This window comes from Saprolegnia parasitica (genome assembly GCF_000151545.1).
Source record: "Saprolegnia parasitica CBS 223.65 unplaced genomic scaffold supercont2.37, whole genome shotgun sequence".
In the NCBI taxonomy this organism is placed as follows: Eukaryota; Oomycota; class Saprolegniomycetes; order Saprolegniales; family Saprolegniaceae; genus Saprolegnia; species Saprolegnia parasitica.
The window spans coordinates 186,127-202,415 of record NW_012156431.1 but is presented as its reverse complement, the minus strand read 5'-3'; the positions used below and the strand labels follow the sequence as shown (position 1 = coordinate 202,415).

The 16,289-nt window shown below is 60.7% G+C and overlaps 10 protein-coding genes across 10 annotated transcripts; 2 read left to right on the top strand and 8 right to left on the bottom strand.

Moving 5' to 3' along the window:
- Positions 1 to 211: 211 nt before the first annotated feature.
- Positions 212 to 835, bottom strand: SPRG_08388 (hypothetical protein; the record flags this gene model as incomplete). The annotated part of the gene is made up of 1 exon (XM_012347625.1): positions 212 to 835. The coding sequence occupies one exon, from the start codon at positions 833 to 835 to the stop codon at positions 212 to 214; it is 624 nt and encodes a 207-aa protein (XP_012203015.1).
- A 159-nt stretch (positions 836 to 994) lies between these two features.
- Positions 995 to 2,786, bottom strand: SPRG_08387 (hypothetical protein; the record flags this gene model as incomplete). The annotated part of the gene is made up of 1 exon (XM_012347624.1): positions 995 to 2,786. The coding sequence occupies one exon, from the start codon at positions 2,784 to 2,786 to the stop codon at positions 1,044 to 1,046; it is 1,743 nt and encodes a 580-aa protein (XP_012203014.1). The 3' UTR covers positions 995 to 1,043.
- Positions 2,787 to 3,736: 950 nt separating this feature from the next.
- On the bottom strand, positions 3,737 to 4,742 carry SPRG_08386 (hypothetical protein; the record flags this gene model as incomplete). Its single annotated transcript, XM_012347623.1, has 5 exons — positions 3,737 to 3,849; positions 3,899 to 4,005; positions 4,063 to 4,190; positions 4,241 to 4,560; positions 4,610 to 4,742. The coding sequence occupies 5 exons, from the start codon at positions 4,740 to 4,742 to the stop codon at positions 3,737 to 3,739; spliced, it is 801 nt and encodes a 266-aa protein (XP_012203013.1).
- Positions 4,743 to 5,520: 778 nt separating this feature from the next.
- On the top strand, positions 5,521 to 6,952 carry SPRG_20605 (hypothetical protein; the record flags this gene model as incomplete). Its single annotated transcript, XM_012347674.1, has 3 exons — positions 5,521 to 5,634; positions 5,718 to 5,834; positions 5,918 to 6,952. 3 exons carry the CDS (start codon positions 5,521 to 5,523, stop codon positions 6,950 to 6,952), a joined length of 1,266 nt encoding a protein of 421 aa, XP_012203064.1.
- Positions 6,953 to 7,242: 290 nt separating this feature from the next.
- On the bottom strand, positions 7,243 to 9,087 carry SPRG_08385 (hypothetical protein; the record flags this gene model as incomplete). The annotated part of the gene is made up of 2 exons (XM_012347622.1): positions 7,243 to 9,006; positions 9,067 to 9,087. 2 exons carry the CDS (start codon positions 9,085 to 9,087, stop codon positions 7,243 to 7,245), a joined length of 1,785 nt encoding a protein of 594 aa, XP_012203012.1.
- A 54-nt stretch (positions 9,088 to 9,141) lies between these two features.
- On the bottom strand, positions 9,142 to 10,361 carry SPRG_08384 (hypothetical protein). The gene has a single exon (XM_012347621.1). The coding sequence runs from the start codon at positions 10,308 to 10,310 to the stop codon at positions 9,213 to 9,215; it is 1,098 nt and encodes a 365-aa protein (XP_012203011.1). The 5' UTR covers positions 10,311 to 10,361; the 3' UTR covers positions 9,142 to 9,212.
- Positions 10,362 to 10,540: 179 nt separating this feature from the next.
- Positions 10,541 to 12,518, bottom strand: SPRG_08383 (WEE protein kinase; the record flags this gene model as incomplete). Its single annotated transcript, XM_012347620.1, has 11 exons — positions 10,541 to 10,627; positions 10,671 to 10,704; positions 10,752 to 10,825; positions 10,867 to 11,019; positions 11,082 to 11,168; positions 11,217 to 11,421; positions 11,470 to 11,579; positions 11,622 to 11,683; positions 11,733 to 11,821; positions 11,870 to 11,963; positions 12,008 to 12,518. 11 exons carry the CDS (start codon positions 12,516 to 12,518, stop codon positions 10,541 to 10,543), a joined length of 1,506 nt encoding a protein of 501 aa, XP_012203010.1.
- A 314-nt stretch (positions 12,519 to 12,832) lies between these two features.
- Positions 12,833 to 14,044, bottom strand: SPRG_20604 (hypothetical protein; the record flags this gene model as incomplete). The annotated part of the gene is made up of 8 exons (XM_012347673.1): positions 13,903 to 14,044; positions 13,747 to 13,858; positions 13,638 to 13,703; positions 13,496 to 13,597; positions 13,314 to 13,445; positions 13,113 to 13,268; positions 13,008 to 13,067; positions 12,833 to 12,961 (listed from the first exon to the last, which is right to left on the bottom strand). Exons 1-8 carry the CDS (start codon positions 14,025 to 14,027, stop codon positions 12,833 to 12,835), a joined length of 882 nt encoding a protein of 293 aa, XP_012203063.1. The 5' UTR covers positions 14,028 to 14,044.
- SPRG_20603 (hypothetical protein) lies at positions 14,040 to 14,542 on the bottom strand. The gene is made up of 3 exons (XM_012347672.1): positions 14,370 to 14,542; positions 14,238 to 14,322; positions 14,040 to 14,185 (listed from the first exon to the last, which is right to left on the bottom strand). The coding sequence occupies exons 1-3, from the start codon at positions 14,511 to 14,513 to the stop codon at positions 14,103 to 14,105; spliced, it is 312 nt and encodes a 103-aa protein (XP_012203062.1). The 5' UTR covers positions 14,514 to 14,542; the 3' UTR covers positions 14,040 to 14,102.
- Positions 14,543 to 14,591: 49 nt separating this feature from the next.
- Positions 14,592 to 16,192, top strand: SPRG_08380 (hypothetical protein; the record flags this gene model as incomplete). Its single annotated transcript, XM_012347619.1, has 9 exons — positions 14,592 to 14,699; positions 14,750 to 14,797; positions 14,853 to 14,906; positions 14,951 to 14,995; positions 15,043 to 15,096; positions 15,152 to 15,635; positions 15,683 to 15,781; positions 15,828 to 15,956; positions 16,005 to 16,192. The coding sequence occupies exons 1-9, from the start codon at positions 14,601 to 14,603 to the stop codon at positions 16,190 to 16,192; spliced, it is 1,200 nt and encodes a 399-aa protein (XP_012203009.1). The 5' UTR covers positions 14,592 to 14,600.
- Between the last annotated feature and the right edge of the window lie 97 nt (positions 16,193 to 16,289).

Here is a 16,289-nt window from a genome sequence, read left to right as displayed (position 1 = left end):
GGCTTGGGCAATCGCTGACTGTCGTCCCCTTCGCGTCGCATGCAAGCGGCTCGTCTTGTAGTGCCGTTACCGACGAGTCATGTTAGCCTTGACGCTAATTCCCCGCTGACATTACTACCTGAATGTCCTTCGAGGCGTTGTCTCCTACGTACTTCGATGATGGTCTTTGAGTTGCTAGGATTGCGCGCCCTTCAATCACGACGCGGGCCCGTCAATGGAATCGTGGTATTGAAAAGGGATTGTACTCGCGCACCGCACAGTCATGCGAGACGTGGACGCAGAGCACGTAGCGGACGCCGGAAAACACCCACCAGCGCTCCGTTTTCGGGTCCAACGTCACCCAGTTGGCGTACACGCCAACTTCGACTTGGAGCGTGTGGTTTCCATTCCAGGAAAGCCAGTCGGGCTTGATCGCGCCAATGTCGTGCGTCGGGGAAAAGCTGCAGTCCGGCTCGATCTTCGGTAGCGTGATCGGCGCGTCGGTCGTGTCAATGTACGCGCTGCCGCACGACACGAGATGCTTGCGCCCCGTCCCCGTCGCCTCGAGGATCGCGGAATTGATGCCGCCAGCAAGGCCGCAGTGTACGCCCTTGTTGAGATCGACAATGTACACAACGCCGTCGTGCCACTCCAGGTTGCGCGACTTGAGGTCTTGGTCCTCCGACGCGATGTACACGTCAAAGTCAGTCTCGGTCATGGAGCAGAGCGGACACCCCGCGTTGCCCGGCACCTCGAGCGCCGCCTCGAGTGCTGACCAATCCAAGGCCTCGATGCTGCGGTTGACATCGCCGACGGGGCCGACGCGCGCTTGGGTGTCTTCTGTCGTCGTCGCCATGCGTCTCCCAACGGTCCAATTCGGTTGTGGTGGGAGGTCCGGATGCGCATGACGTGGCGTCGTGTTCTGTCGATACACAACGGGGTTATCCGGATAAGGGTGCAAAGTGGGATCCTGGCCGTCGTCGACCACCCCCCGTATTGACCGCCGAGGCGACAATACCGTATATATTCGCGCTAAATTGCTAGAGGATAGTGTACTTTTAGTCTTAGGGCGATGCGCTGTCGTGGGGAAGGAGCTGGCGCCATTCCGATGGCGCGACGCGTGTGTCAAAGATCGGGGTGCCAATGACACCGCGAAGCGCCCGGTCGTCGTTGTCGTCTGTGTGCTGGAATCGTGACAGCGCGTCGTCGACGCCAAAGAAGCGCGAGTCGCCGCGGGGCACGCGCATTTTTCCGTCGCCGGTCGTCGGCACAAACGACGAGTACGCGTCGCCGTACGCCTTGGTCCACGCAGTGCACGTTTCGACGTAGGCAGTCGCCGCGTCGGTCTCGGTCGCGGACGCAACGACCCCACCGGCAACCGTTGTCGAGTAGACGACGTAGGCCGACGGTTGCGTCCGGTGGGCGCACCACGCGACGGCAATGTCCAGCGTCGGTGTCAGCGGTGTCGTCGTCGTTCCCTTGTGCAGCGCCATAAACTGTTCGTAGCGCGCCACGGCCGCCGCCGCGATTGGTGGCGTCGTCCAGTAGGCGTCGTGGGCCAAAAGGACGCCGAGAAGTCGCAGCTCTTGGACCATGGCGCGCACGAGATCGATCGGAAAGGCGCCAAGTGCGTTGGCGCGAATCGCCCCCGTCTTCGACAGCACTTGCTCTTTCAGCGCATACGCTTCGATGCGACTTAGTGGCGGCTTGGTCTTGGTGCGCGCATCGATGCAGCCAATGAGCGTTCGGAGGTATGTCTCCCAGCAGCCATCGATCGGGAGATCCCGGGGCACCGCGAGTCGACTCGTGACTTCCTTTTGCGATGTAAAGTCACTGATCCACTCGAGGTACGGGTGCTCGCGCTGGAAGAGCGCAATCTGAAACGTTTCGTACCGAAGTGTATGGTTGCAGCTCGGGCATACCACGGCGTCGTTGCGTACGTGGAGCGCATACAAGCGGCGCCGATCCAACGGATGCTTGCAGTGCCGGTGCGGGCACTGCGCCAAGACGTCCTGCAGCGGCATGTCGAACGCCGTCGTGTCGAACCGGCGCTTGTAGTACGTCTGCACGTCGACGTACTCGTTGCAATGCCCGCACTGCGCGGTCTGGTTGCGCTGGTACATGATGCGCGCCTTCCACGGCTCGAGCTCGCGCTTGCAAAAGACGCAAACGCCGATGACGTCGGCCGATGACGCAGCGCAAGACGGGTTGTGCCCCAGCGCAAAGTTGAGTGCGTCGAGCTGATACGCGAGGTGCGGAAATGAGTCGATGACGCAGGGCGTGTCATCGCGGTACGTAGCGACGTACGTGGCTTCGAGGTCGAGAAGCTTGGCGTACAGCGCCTCGGGCGACGCGACGCCAGCGATGTCCCGGTCGTAGATCCGCTTGAGACGGCCTATGTAAGCCTCTATATGCGCGGGAGTGAGGCCGCTGGATGGGACGCAGTGATGCTTGGCCCGCTCCGTCACGGTGGCTGCAACGCACAAAAGACGGTCGGCGTCCGAGAAGGGCGGAAGGGCGTACCGGTCGCTCGTTGCAGCAGCCTCCAAGATGGTCTTGAGCCGCGCATGGAGAATCGCATTGGCAACGAGGATGCGAAGTGTCTTCTTCGAGGCAAAGCGCAGCTCGAGCAAGAAGGGACGGGTCGGAAGCGCCGCCATGACGTGGCACTGCGCCATGTCATGCGTCTCGCGGAGAGCAGCGCCGTCATAGAGCGCGAGCGTTTGGCCTCGTAGCACCAAGTGCCTGGGCGCATGGCGCCGGAGCACGCGCGTCTGGGTGCACACGTCGACGCTGTACTCGGCCATCGTCAAATCAGAAATACGCAACGAAGTTGCCCTTTTGGTTTCTTGAAGCCCATCACAATCTTGGCGTTGTGATTGGCGAAACGTTTCAATTGGTTGAAATGGTGAAGTGTGGGTGATCTGATTGGCTTGTTTTGCTGAAATGTGAGAAGGTAAACCAGCTGCCGTCGCTGGTTGCTGCAGACAAAGCATGCCGGTGGCCGCAGAGGGAGGAGGCCGTGGATATTGCGCTTAGATATTCCTCAATAACCAAGGTCCAGCACCGAATGAAGCCAACGGCACGATCGTCCTGGCCGTTTAAAGACAGGTACAACGACGTGGCCCTCGTTGGACACACGGAAAAACCGAGCTTCAGGCTGAAGTGCCACGCGAAAGACAGCGAAGTCCACATCACTGCCAGCGACGTCTACTCCCATTGCCTCGTAACGTTGGAATGAAATGGGTTTTCAGTCACTAGACCCAACGAGGCTTGGGAAGGTCTCCATCTTCGTCTCGAGGTCACTGGACCTTGCACGCTTGAGACGGCGCGATGGTGGAGGAGTCGCTGGCTGGTTTGTACGAGTAAGAAAGAATACACTGTCGAGTGGATGCAGTAAACGTTATCAAGCACTCTTTTGACCGTGTCATCGATCTACTGACTGTGAAAGTGCGCGAGCGGCCCCGTTGCTTTGGTGGCGGCTTCGATGGTTCCGACGAGCTATGCACGTTCGTTAGCGCATCGTGTCACGCAGCAGAGGACGGACTCGTTCGCGTACGATAAATGCGCCCAACGACGAGACGAGCCACGCGACAACGACAAACGCTGCGTAGTACTACCACCAAACATCGGCTCCATATACTAGTATTTGGTAGAAATCAGAATACCTGAACCCAGCCCATTTGGAGGCGCTCATAGAACGTCGGAAGGTACCTACAGCACATTGGTGGTCGTCCCTGATGGTATAGAAAAAGGACTACGAAATGTCGGTGACGGGGACACTCAGCGTCGCGTTCATGACAAACCGCCGCGGGTCCACACTGGCATCTTGGATCCACACATGCTCTTGGTTGGTCACATGGGCTCGGTCTACGGCCCCGATGACGTCCGTCCATTTCGTCAGCATGAGGCAACCTACTCTCACGACGGGTCTGCCGCAGCATGAACTGCTCGAGCCGCAAGTCGTCGGCGTGGTGGAGCGACGACACGTTCAGCAGCGCGTCGGCTGCATACGGCATCGCACACCTATATAATGCGATCGTCCATCAGATCGTCGAGGCTCCGCTTCTATCGTTAGAGTACGTAGTCGTGAGTGGCAACGGCCGCTTGAAGCTCAGCGCGAGATCGCCCACGGTGTAGAGAACGCTGCCTGGCAGCGGCGACGCATGCGAGACGAGTGCCATGACGTCCATACTCAGCTGGGCGTGCGTCTAAAACAATAATACTACTATAGTCGACCGAAGGACTCATTGCCGTCGACCTGGACCGTCGCGTTGAAGATCACAAGCAAGGACGCTTTGTGGACGCTTTCGCCTGCATGCACTGCGATCGCCACCTCGATCGAGACGCGGTCCAGAAGGCCATCGCGGTTGTCGTCGTCGAAAAACGACTGAATTTGCCCCGGGCGCAGCGCGTCGCCCGCGAGTTGGTTGACGTTCGTCGGCAGCGTGCTCCAAAAGCCAGAGAACACGCTCTCTTTGCCATCGTCGTCACGCGCCGTGCCCTCGATGAGAAGCAGCGTCTGGTACATGTACTGCACGTGCGGCTGCTCGCGATACGCGACGGACCGAGGCCAGAACGCTACGCAGCGATGGAATGTCAGGAGTCGTCGATCGTACGATCGGCCCACTCGATGCATCGTAGACGAGAAGGAGCGGCAAGAGAAGCGTCGTGAGCCACGCTAGCCACGACAGGAGGTACGCGGGTGAGCACACGTTGCCATAGTAGACGCGCGCGACGGGCTCGTGGTACACGGGCCGCATCCGCAAAGTGCCCTTTCAAGATCGGCCTCCGGATTGCATTACATCACGAGCAACACCGTCCGCGAGCTATGCGGAGGAATGCGTCTCGTCGTGGACCACCATGACGACATGCGGGGACTGTGGCAGGAAGGATTCCCGCCAAACATTCTTGTCATGCAATGGCCTGCACAGCGATCGACGCCTCTCGTACCCAGGACCGTTCTACAGTACTATACGGTGCCAACGGACGCATCCGCGCCAACGAGCTTCCACCTCGTGCATGGCTGCAGACAGCAAAGACAACGCTAGTGCCGGTAGACATTGGCTCGACAGCTGCTACCGAGGCCGACTGCTCGCTCTGCGCTTGTAGCTTCTTGATGGCGCCATGCCATGCACGCGCCGCCATCTCCCTCGCATCTTGCCCCAGCGGCCAACTTGAAGTTGCCTTTCACTGTCGGCGCCGAGGACGCGATCGCGGCGGTAGTACGTGCCACGTCATCGCCTCGTATACGCGAGCGAGGATCGGGTTCAAGGCTTGAGCGCGTCCACCCGCCGGACGCGGTCGCTCGTCGCGTCCTGGCCCGTATCCTGTCCGTGGTGCTGATTGGCTGCGTCGGGCCCAACGACTGGAAATTCGGGTGCGCCATCCGGATTGGCCAAATAGGTTGCGACGTCCGCCAATGGCATCGTCGCATTCGAAATCGAACGCGTTGGTTGGCTCGCACGGTGCAAGGTTTGCGAGCCATTCAAGCTCCACCGAGCGCGGTGGCTCTCATCTCACACTCAGATTTCCATCACTATGGCCAAGAAGCAAGCTAAGCCCGTGCCCGTCGCTGCCAGCAGCAGCTCGGACTCGTCGTCCTCGTCCGAGGACGAAGCCCCCAAGAAGGCCGCCCCGGCCAAGAAGGCCCCGGTCAAGAAGGCCGCTTCGTCGTCGTCGGAGTCCGAGTCGTCCTCGGAGGATGAGGCCCCCAAGAAGAAGGCCGCCCCGCCAAGAAGTCGCCGGTCAAGAAGGCCGCGCCCGCCAAGAAGGCCGACTCGTCGTCGTCGGACTCGTCGTCGGACTCGGAGGATGAGGCCCCCAAGAAGGCCACGCCGGTCAAGAAGTCGCCGGTCAAGAAGGCCGCGCCCGCCAAGAAGGCCGAGTCGTCGGACTCGTCGTCGGACTCGAGCTCGGAGGATGAGGCCCCGGCAAGAAGGCTTCGCCTGCCAAGAAGGCCGCCCCTGCCAAGAAGGCCGAGTCGTCGTCGGACTCGAGCTCGTCGGAGGATGAGGCCCCGGCCAAGAAGGCCGCGCCCACCAAGAAGGCCGAGTCGTCGTCGTCGGATTCGTCGTCGGACTCGTCCTCGGATGAGGAAGAGACCCCGGTCATCAAGAAGCGCAAGGCCTCGGAGGCCTCGGAGCAGCCCGCCAAGGTCCAGAAGGCCGCCGACGGCTCGGCCAAGGCCGTCGACGCCGGCTGCGCCGAGATCTTCATCGCCGGCCTCCCGTGGGTCGTCGACGAGAGCGAGCTCCGCGCCATCTTCGAAACCTCGGGCACCATCACGGCCATCCGCTTCCCGGTGGCTGCCGATGGCCGCTCGACCGGTACGGCGTTCATCACGTACAGCAGCGCGGATGAAGCCGCCGCCGCCCTCGCCCACGACGGCGCCGACTTCGGCGGCCGCTGGATGAAGGTCCGCTCGGCCGAGAAGAAGAACCAGCTCGAGGAGAAGCCCGAGGGCTGCGTGTCGGTGTTTGTCGGCAACCTCAGCTGGAACATTGACGAAGACACCATGTACGCCACCTTCCAGCACTGCGGTCCCATCGCGCACGTCCGTCTCGCCACGGACCGCGAGACGGGCGAGTTCCGCGGCTTCGGTCACGTCGACTTCGAGACGACGGAAGCCGTCGACGAGGCTGTCAAGCTCGGCGGCACGGACGTCCTCGGCCGTGCGATCCGCGTCAACTACGCTGCCCCCAAGCCGGAGCGCTCGTTCGGCGGTGGCAACGGCGGTGGCCGTGGCGGTGGCTTCGGCGGCCGTGGTGGCCGTGGTGACGGTGGCCGTGGCGGTGGCCGTGGTTTCGGCGGCCGTGGTGGTCGCGATGGTGGCCGCGGCGGTCGTGGCGGTGGCTTTGGCGGCCGTGGTGGCCGTGGTGCCGGTGGCCCCCAAGCGCCAGTCGTCGTCGATCCAGAACTTCCAGGGCCAGAAGAAGACTTTCGACTAGATTTTTTGAGACAAACCTGCTAGACCCTATCTTACTCCACCCTTTTTCTTGACATAATGATATTTCCTTTTACATTCTATAATATGACAACTTGCAATTCTTCACCACCTCCGTAGAGATGTGACCACCTCGAGTCAGTCTCTTGACAGAGAGCAACCATGGTGGCTTCTACAGCGTGCAGTTCGGGGTGCAATCGAACGCCGCACCTCTCCAGCGTCTACAACGGTGTCGGCACGGACGCCGTCTGCAAGGAACTCGATCGACCCAAAGCTCTCGGTTGATATTATTGCACTTGATTTGTTGAAACTTGGAGCTAGTCTTTTCGGCGCCGCTTCGAGTCCTTCTTGTGCTTCTTGGTCTTCTTTTCCTTCTTGGCCTTTTTTTCCTTCTTGGCTTTGTGGTGCTTGCGCTTCTTCTCCGCCTTGTGCGACCGACGGCGGGTGGTCGACGCGTCGTCGTCGTCACTGCTGCTGCTACTGCTGTCGTCCGAGGCCTCGTTTTTGGCAGCCGGCGCGACGACAAGGCTCGAGTGATGCTGCTGCACCACACTGGACGACGTGGAGGCTGCGATCTCTTTCTTCTCGTCCGTCGGCTCGTCATCGTCGCTACTGCTGCTGCTGCCACCGTCGTCGTCTTCACTTTGCTCGTCGACATCAAAGATCGACTTGAAGAGGTCTTCGGGCGGCCGTACGACCGGCGGCAGCTCGGGCAACGCGTCGTCGTCATGGCGCACCGACGGCGCCGCCTTGAACCCGTCGGCGTCCTTGAGGTGCGACACGATCTCGCGGTCAAACCGAGCTTGGCTCTCGTCGACGAGCGCACTGGCTTTGGTGCCATCCACAAACTCGTCGGGTCGCTGGACGCGGAAGCGCTTGCAAAGGAGTCGGTCCGGTTTCCACGGCAGCGTCGCACGTTCGAGCGGCTTGCGCTCTTCGGCTCTTGGTGACGCCACGTCACTCGAGGACGACGCCGACTGGAATCGACTCGACATGGCGGCCAACATGCCGGCGCGCACTTGCTCGCCCAAGGCGGGCTTGGCCACTGGCGGCTCGCCAAGGAGGGCACCGCGCTGCGTCGCCGTGAGCGTCGTCGACGTCCCCCGCTTGGGGAGCGTGAACGCGTGGTCGCTGTATAAATTTGGCGGCGACGGCCGCTGCGGGCGAAACAACCGACCGGGCTCGTACGTCGGTGGGACGTTGATAGGGGCGAGAAGGGCCTTGGACGGCTTGGGCGTCATCCGGCGAAGCACGTAGCCTTTCAGCGGCGGCCGGCCATCGCTGCACACTTGATGTGTCTTGGCATCGGCCGGCGTCGGGGCGCGAAGCCGCTTGCGTGACGCGCCGTCGTGGAGCTCGCGGTCAAAGTTGTCTTGGGTCTCGATCGCGTACACGTCATAGTCGTCGTTTTCCTCGAGCGCACTAAGCCCGTGGCCCATGTTGCTGCGCCCGACCGATGGCTTCATGGCGTCGGCGAACGTCATGATCTGGCGCACGCCCGACGCTTGTTTCGCCGCGTCTTGGCGCCGCTTGAGGAACGCAAACTCGGGCGCGTCAATGTACGGATCGTACCCGACGCCGTAGTTGTCGAGCTTGGGTGTCGGGAAGGCCGCGACGTCCACGTTGTGCTTGGGCGCGATGTAGACAATGTCGTCGCCGTCTCCGTCGTCATCGAAGCGGCTCAGCTTGCTCTTGCGGATCTTGGGGCCGACGCCCTGACCTTGCTTCCAGCCCATGCTAGAGAGAAGCTTCGTGCCCACCGAGTCGCGCGATGGCTGGATAAAGTCGTCGGGCATGAAGCCGGGAATCGACGCGCCATGGGCTTGTGCCTGCTGCAAGTGCTTGCTCGTCGCATCCTGCGCCGCGTTGTTCGGGTCGTACTTGGACGCGAGCTCGAGGCGCCGACCGAGGAGCTGGTCGTCTTCGTCGTCCAAAAAGTCTTCAATGCGCTGCGTCGTCGGCGCGCCGCCGCCGTCCCGAGACGACTGGAACGTCTTGGGTGCCCAGCCTTCTTTGCTGCCAACCGTGTTGTAGTAGCCCGCGGAGAAGCCGCCCGTGAACGCGCCATGGAAGCGCTTGTCCTAGCGCCACGTCATGAGCCTGAGCCTCGGGTGCGAGTCCGTGGAGCGTCGCCGCCATACCTCCCGTTTCCGCGGTTCCATCGACCGTCCCTTTTTCAAACTCAATCGACCGCACAATGAATTTCTTAAAACAGGCGCGATTGAGTCGACTTTTGAGAAATAGTGTCGGACTCAAACTGAAACGCGAATCTCAGTTAAAATTTGGACTAGACCGAGCCGACCACGGGCGCGGCAGGGCGCACAACCGCCGCCGGAGCGTCGTCGCCCAGCACGAGGCCGCACTGCGGGCAATGTAGCCGCTGGTTGAGCTTCTCTAAGATGCACTCGTCGTGGAAGCGGTGGCCGCAGGCCAGCGTCGTGATCGAGTTGGTATGCGAGAGCTGCCGGCGCAGCTGCGCATCCAGACGCGTATCTTCGTCGATGTAGGCATCGTCGCCGGTCTGGACGATCGAAGGTGAGAGCGGGCAGCTCTCGACTTGACTGAGCGGGAGGCAGCAGATCGCGCAGTCGGTGGCCGTCGCCTTCATCGACGCCCGCGGCCGCTCGTCAAGAAACGTCGGGGACGCCTCGGCCTCGGACGGCGGGTGCGCCGTGCCGTAGAAGAAGTCGACCAGTAGCTTGGGGAGGAGGTACGTGATGATGCGGCACGACGTGTTGGGCTGGACCGTCGCGTGGTGCCGAAGCACGACCTGGAGGTAGTCGAAGAAGACCTGGAGCTCCTGCATGCGCCCAAGCACAACGCTCCGCCAGTGCGATCGGAAGAGGTGGCGCCGTGGAAAGTTCGACGAGATGTATGCATACAGCCATGGGCAGATCTCCTCGCACTTGTGGCCGTAGAGCAGATTCCGCAAGATCGTCACTTTGAGCGCGTAAAAGTCCCGGAACCCTTTGATCACCTCCCAGCGCCGGCCCGAGACGAGGTTGGTGCAGTAGAGCACATACCGCGTCCGGTGGTCCTCGAGCCCGCGCGCTTTCACAAACTTGATGTGTACATTGCGCATGAGCATCGCCTCCTGCGTCGCGTATGGCGGCCGCGGCGACCGCACCGGAAGGCTCTGCACCTGCGCCGTGAAGCTTGGACGCCGCGGCGAGTACGGCGCGCGCGGCGACGACCCGAGCGAAATGCTGCGCCGATGCCCCGGACTCTTGGGCGTCCTCTCGACGAGGGCGTCGGACGCCAGGTCCAGATGCAGCGGCAGCCGCGGCGTCGACGGCGTCGCCGTGAGCGAGTCGACGACGTCCGACTCCATGTCCTTGGCCACGCACCAGAGGCCCACGAGGTAGTCGCGGAGGCGGCCGAGCATGCTGCGACCTCGCCGTTTCTGTTCTAAAATAGTACTATCAACCAAAGGATGATCTTGTGATATTGAACTTGGGTTCGTCCTCGGGTGCAGGAAAAGCCAGTACGACGTCTCCGACGACGCCTGTGGCTCACATCATCGGGAAGAGTACACGCAGGAGGACCACCAACGCTTGATGGACTATGTCAAGGAGCCCACGTTCAAGTTACATACTAGCCTTCTATAGCCCGCCACTAGGCGTCCGAGACGGCCAAAATGGCTTCGTGCTGCAGGATTTCGTCGGCGGTCGGGCGTTGGAGCGGATCCGGGTGCATCATACTCTACAGAGAAATCGCTTAGACGCTCGAGCAGACTCCAGGTTACCCCAATGAGATGCTGGAGCGAGCTCGAATAGTGCCTACGTCGCCAGCGTCAATGACCGAGACGCGACGACACCCGACGTACCGGAAGGTCGCGAGGTCGCCGTCCCGAATGGTTTGCCACTCGTCGCCCTCGGACGGCAATGGCACCCCGCGCGCCTACATCAGGCATGAGCCCATGCGGGTGCAGCGCACTGTACCAATTCGTAGATGGACGCGCCAAGCGCGAAAATGTCACCGGCGCTCAAATGCGATCGATTCCCTTCGAGGAGCTCCCGCGAGAGGTACCGGTAGTCGCCCTCCATGATCTCCATGGCGCCGTCCATGGGCACGACGGTCCCAAGGTCTCCGAGCTACAATACATACATGCTTCAGCATCCGAGAAGATGAAGAGGAAAGAGGACGATGGACCAACCTTGTAGACGCCGTTGGGGGCGCGAAGCATGTTGTCGACCTTGATGTCCATGTGCACGAGCTTGAGCGCGTGCATGTCACGCAGTGCCTACGCCACATCTTGAACGTCCAAGCGAACGACAGCACTTGCACGTACTTTGGCCATGTGTGCGAGCAGCTTGCGCAGCGTGACCTCGGCGACCGGCTTGCTCTCGGCGAGGAAGGATTGCAGCGAGCAGCCGTGGCAGTACTCGAGTTGGATGTACAAAAGGTCGTCCTCGATCCACGCGTCAAAGTACTGCACAATGTGCGGGCTCGCGCTGAGCGCCGCGAGTGCGTGGACTTCGCGCAGGGCGCGCTGTCTACTCGGTGCTTAGCCCGTCCAAGGGGTAGAACGAACGGTGTTGTACTTGTCCGAATTGCCACGAAAGTGGCGCTTGCTCTTCTTGATCGCGTACACCCACCCGTCAAAACGCTTGATGCACTTGAACACTTTAGAGAACGAGCCGGATCCAAGGACCTAATGCATAGATTAGCACGACACGATGGTGACGCGTCGTACCTCTTGCTCGACGAACTCGAGCAAGTACTTGGACGTCGATGAGTTGGTCGTGCCAAGCCACACTAAAGCGACGACGACTCGTCAGCAAGGTTACTACATGGGACGTCGTACGAGGTGGAGGTAGACTGCGCTTCTTGGGCCGTCGTCGGTCGTCGACAGCGGCCGCGAACGGGTTGGTGTTGATTTCGGGCACGGACGCGCTACGTGTACTGAGGTCAACATCGCATCATGATGGCCTCGGCGCCTACATTTCTTCGGGAATCGACGCGACAGGGCGTGGGATCGCAATCGGCTTTTGCTTCATTGGCGTCGTCGTCGGGCGCGGAGGTGCCTTTGGTGTGCCTACCGCAATGCTCCATCTCCATGCCATCGATCCATGCACGTACCTTCTGCGTCAATCTTGGCACGCGGCGGCGCAATCGGGCTCTCGTTGAAGGGCATCACTGTGAGGCGTGGCACTGTGCGTGGACGCTTCTTGACCGGCGACGGCGACCGCGGATGGGACATGTGCAGCACAGGTTGGTCCTGCGGCGTCGAAAAGTCGCAAAAGGCGTCTTGGCTGTACATGCTTGAGAAGCACGGCGCCGTGCCAAAGTCCTGGCTCCACGGGTGGTACGCCGGCGGCTCGAGCTCTGGCGTCTGCTCGTGGTCTGGCTCGGACTTTTGCGTCTGACTCAAGAGCGCGTTGAAGTCGATGCGCTTGGGCTGCGGCTCGTCGCCCTCGTCGTCGTCGTCGTCGGCGTCGTCAAAGTTCAGGGTCGTCTCCAGCGCGGTTCGGCGCTCGACGACGTCGTCGGCCGCGTCTCGGTCGGTCTCATCGAGGACGACGGCCTTGCGCTTGGGCTTCATGAAGTACTCGTGGAGCGACCGCTGCTTCTTCAGCATGGTCGGGGCCATGACGGAACTTGGCCCAAATTCAAATTTGGCTTTTGTGGCCTTTTTATTATTATACATAAAAATAGCATCAAACCCAGCATGCCGTATTAAAATACCAACACTGGACATTTGTATGCAAAAGGGGAAAGTAACACGGACCACCGACCCCCGTTCTGTCCAATCACATCGCAGGTGCCACGCACGTACCCAATCGAATGCATCCTACGCAGCCAATCACGTGGCGACGTTGCCTTCCCGCGAAAGTGCGCCAGCAGCCCCGTCGCGCCCGAGACACTTGATAGATCGATAGAATGCATTCTTGATATATGTCAGTCCTATGGGGCGTGGCCAAGTGACGGCGGAGTCGTGTACGTCTGCTGCGTGAGCACCGATGTTTCGTGCTGGAAGCGCTCAATGAAGCAGAGGAAGTCGTCGACATTCGAGGCGTGGTCCCTTGGCGCCACCTAGGTGCGCCGCATGAGCTCGGAGCTCGCCGTGTAGCCGACATACGCAGGCGTCGGCGCGCTGAGCAGCGAGCACCCGGTCGTTGGCAAGGATCGCGCGTTGCATCTGAAACGTAGTAGTACGGTTGCGCTCGAACAATGGAGGATGTACCTGGTCGTGATGGCGCTTCTTGAGCTCGTCGATTTCGACCGTGTGGAGCAGCTGCAAGCGCTCAACTTCGCGATGATGCAGGCTCTTGGCTTGCTGCAGCTCGTGCTTGACGGCCGAGAGCGCGTCTGCCTGCGTCTTTGTGACTACTTTGAGCTCCTACCATAACGCTGCTGCTTGAACCGCGGCGACCGAGGCTAGTACTTGAACTTGGGCCGTCAGAGCCGCGCACTTGGTGCGCTCCGACTCGAGCGACGTCTCGAGCGCATCGAGCGTTTGGTTGGTCATTTCCACGTACGACGCTGATCGGGTCACAGGCGCCGCATGCAGCTCGGCCTGCACTTGCCACGTTACTTGGTGCACGCTTGCTATATCGAGGTTCAAACCGGCGACGAAGTGCGCAGAACGACGCGCTCGTACGCTTGGCTCCAGCAGTTCTTGCCGTCCCGTGCGAGCGGCTTGTTGGTGACGCTGTCCCGCGCATGAATCTAGCAGCAGAGTCGCTTGTGTGCTCGTCGGCGAACATACCATGTAGCGCGGCAGCGTTCGCAGCGGCCCGTGCGGCGGGTTGCGATCGAACGGCGTGCGAAAGACCTACGCCCCAGCGTGAGCATGGCGCCTTGTGGAGCGTGCGGACCCCGGATCGCGTCATCTCGAGCAGCAAGAGAGCGTGGTCGTTGGCGCTGCGCTTCCACTGGACGTTGAGAATGGGCTCCGAGATCTTGTCGACCCAGCGCTCGATGCGAATCCTAGCCGACGTCGCTTCAACCATCGAGGCGAGAAGGAGGCGTACTGGAGGTGTCTCGGGTGCTGGAGGTAGATGCGCTCAATCTCCATGAGAAGACACACCAGCTCGTCGTCCAAGGCAACGCTGGCATCGGGCGTCGGCGGACGCCGCTTGAGGACCCGCGCATGCATGATTTTGGATCAGGACGTGAAATATCGAACTATATTAAGTGGCTCCTTACGACCAGCAACGGCGCCACAGTCGCCTCACTCGACAGCGGCGCGGTTGTTGTTGTTGTCGTGGTCGAGCTCGAGCTTGGCGACTTGGATGTCTTCCCACTGCTCGGTATCTACAAGACGCGCCATGTCCATTCCGCAACGTAGCATCGGTTGTGTGCCTACTCTCTTTCTTGAGGCAGAGGTAAATCACAGCGTCGTTCTCGAGCTCTTGGTCGGCGACAGTCGCCACGTCCAAGAGCTCCTTTTGCTACGGCGGCGTGAGCTCGCTCGCCCAGTAAATGCGAATGTGGCTACCTTGTTGGTGTGCCACAGCTGGATGTGGCCGGGCCCGGGCAGGCCCAAGATGGACGCGATCGTTTCCTTGATCTTGACAAAGGCCTCGTGCGGCTCCGTGAGCACGAAGAACGTCTGCTGGCGGCGCTTGACGCGGAGGTACATGCTGCGGTGGCTTCTTCTGGCGACTGCCCACACCACATTGGTTGCCGCTCGTATCCGGTCGGTGGCACGGTATCCGGACGATCTTGCATGGACGCCGACTCGGTCGGCGCCTGCTGCAAGCGCGAGCTGTGGGAAGTCGCCAAGGCGCTCCTCAAGGCCGGCGCGAATATCCACGAGACCTACGGCGTACGTATCCTGTGAATGCAACTGTCCTCCGAACCTCCATGTACTACTAGATCTACCAATGGACCGCTTTGCACTATGCGGCCATGCACGGCAGCCTCGTACGGCGCCGACGCCTTAAATGCTCGCATGATGGCTTCACGTTGCCGGACTTAGGACATGTGCAAGTTCATTCTTGCGCGACAAGGCTCGGTCCACGCATCGGCCAAGGTACGCAATTTAGCAAAGACATCATCACGCCATCTCTACTACAGGACGGCACGACGCCGCTGCATCTCGCAGTCGCCCACCGCCACCGCGTACGCTGCATACGCCTGGAAATACTGGCGATGCCACGCTCTTGTAGGCCGTCGTGCTCTTCCTCGTGTCGGCGGGTGCCAATATCGCGGCCTGTGACAAGGTACTCCACCGACGCGCCTGGATGCTGCCGGCGACAATGATCTCGTTTGCTGTAGAAAGATCGGCCGCCCTTTCTGCAAGCGCCGTGGCACGAGATCGTGTTCCCGTGTCTTGTTGCACCGCTGCATGCGACGATCGTCGGCAGCATTGAGAAAAGCGCGCTGCTCCAGAACGCCAACGCGACCGCGTCGCATGCGCTGGCGACGCTCATGCGCCAGCTCGAGGCGCAAGCGCACGCCAACTTTCAGGCGCGGACGCAGCTGTACGACCGGCGCAAATTTCGACACTTGTCGAAAGATGTGTGTGCGAATCTGGCAGCCGAGATTGCATCGACGCGCGAGAGCATCCGGCAGTCGCAAGCCGCCATCGCTGCGCTCGAATTGCAAGCGACGGAGCGCGCTGCGCTGCTTGTCGAAACCGAGGCCGCGATCCTCGACCAAGGCGACGAGCACACTCGCGTCCTGGATGCGATCAACCGTACCAAGGACGAAATTACGGTGGTCGAAGGCAAGATTACCGCCATCACGACACGCAGTTTAGGTACTTCGTCATGGAAGAATACGCGGCGGGCCGCAAATGTACCGTAGAAAAATACGAAGCGATCAAATCCATGGCGCTCTTCCCGCAGTCGGAGCAACTCATGGAACAGTCGTGCCAAGCCCTCGTGCGCCTTGTGCCTAGCGACGGTAACCTCTCTCTTGATAGATTGCTAGATACGAGTCGATCCACTAGAAAACCGACACAAGCTGCTCGTGAACGGACTCTGCCCGACGTGGCTGCACATCATGGAGCGACATGCATCCAACGTCCGTATCCAAGCCAACGGCGTCACCTTGCTACTGCTACTGCTGGAGAAGACAGGTTGGCTTATTGCACACATGCATCCTACATGCAACAGCGAATATTTAGGGTCACTGCCACTCGAGCAGCTCGCACAATCCATCGATTGCATCGCCCATGCGCTAGTCACCCTCCGAAGTTATACCACGTTGGACTATGGACAGACCATCGACCTCGACGGTCTTCAGCGCCTTCTAGCCTTTGCGACTGCCGAGGCCAGCGACGGTACATACGCTGCAGTCATTACGGCGTCGTAAAGTCCATGCTGCGTCTAGTGTCAGCGCTCAGTCTTCGCTCAATTGACGACTCGATGCAGTTACTTCGAAAGCGCTTTGTATCCACGCTAGCTGAGAA

Bases quoted from the DNA above. Each gene is read 5' to 3' on its own strand.
- SPRG_08384 (XM_012347621.1), bottom strand. From the start codon at position 10,310: ATGCTCGGCCGCCTCCGCGACTACCTCGTGGGCCTCTGGTGCGTGGCC.
- SPRG_20603 (XM_012347672.1), bottom strand. From the start codon at position 14,513: ATGTACCTCCGCGTCAAGCGCCGCCAGCAGACGTTCTTCGTGCTCACG. The intron at 14,323-14,369 runs GTAGCCACATTC...ACGCCGCCGTAG, and splicing joins AGCTGTGGCACACCAACAAG to CAAAAGGAGCTCTTGGACGT. The intron at 14,186-14,237 runs GTAGGCACACAA...CGCGTCTTGTAG, and splicing joins CCTCTGCCTCAAGAAAGAGA to ATACCGAGCAGTGGGAAGAC.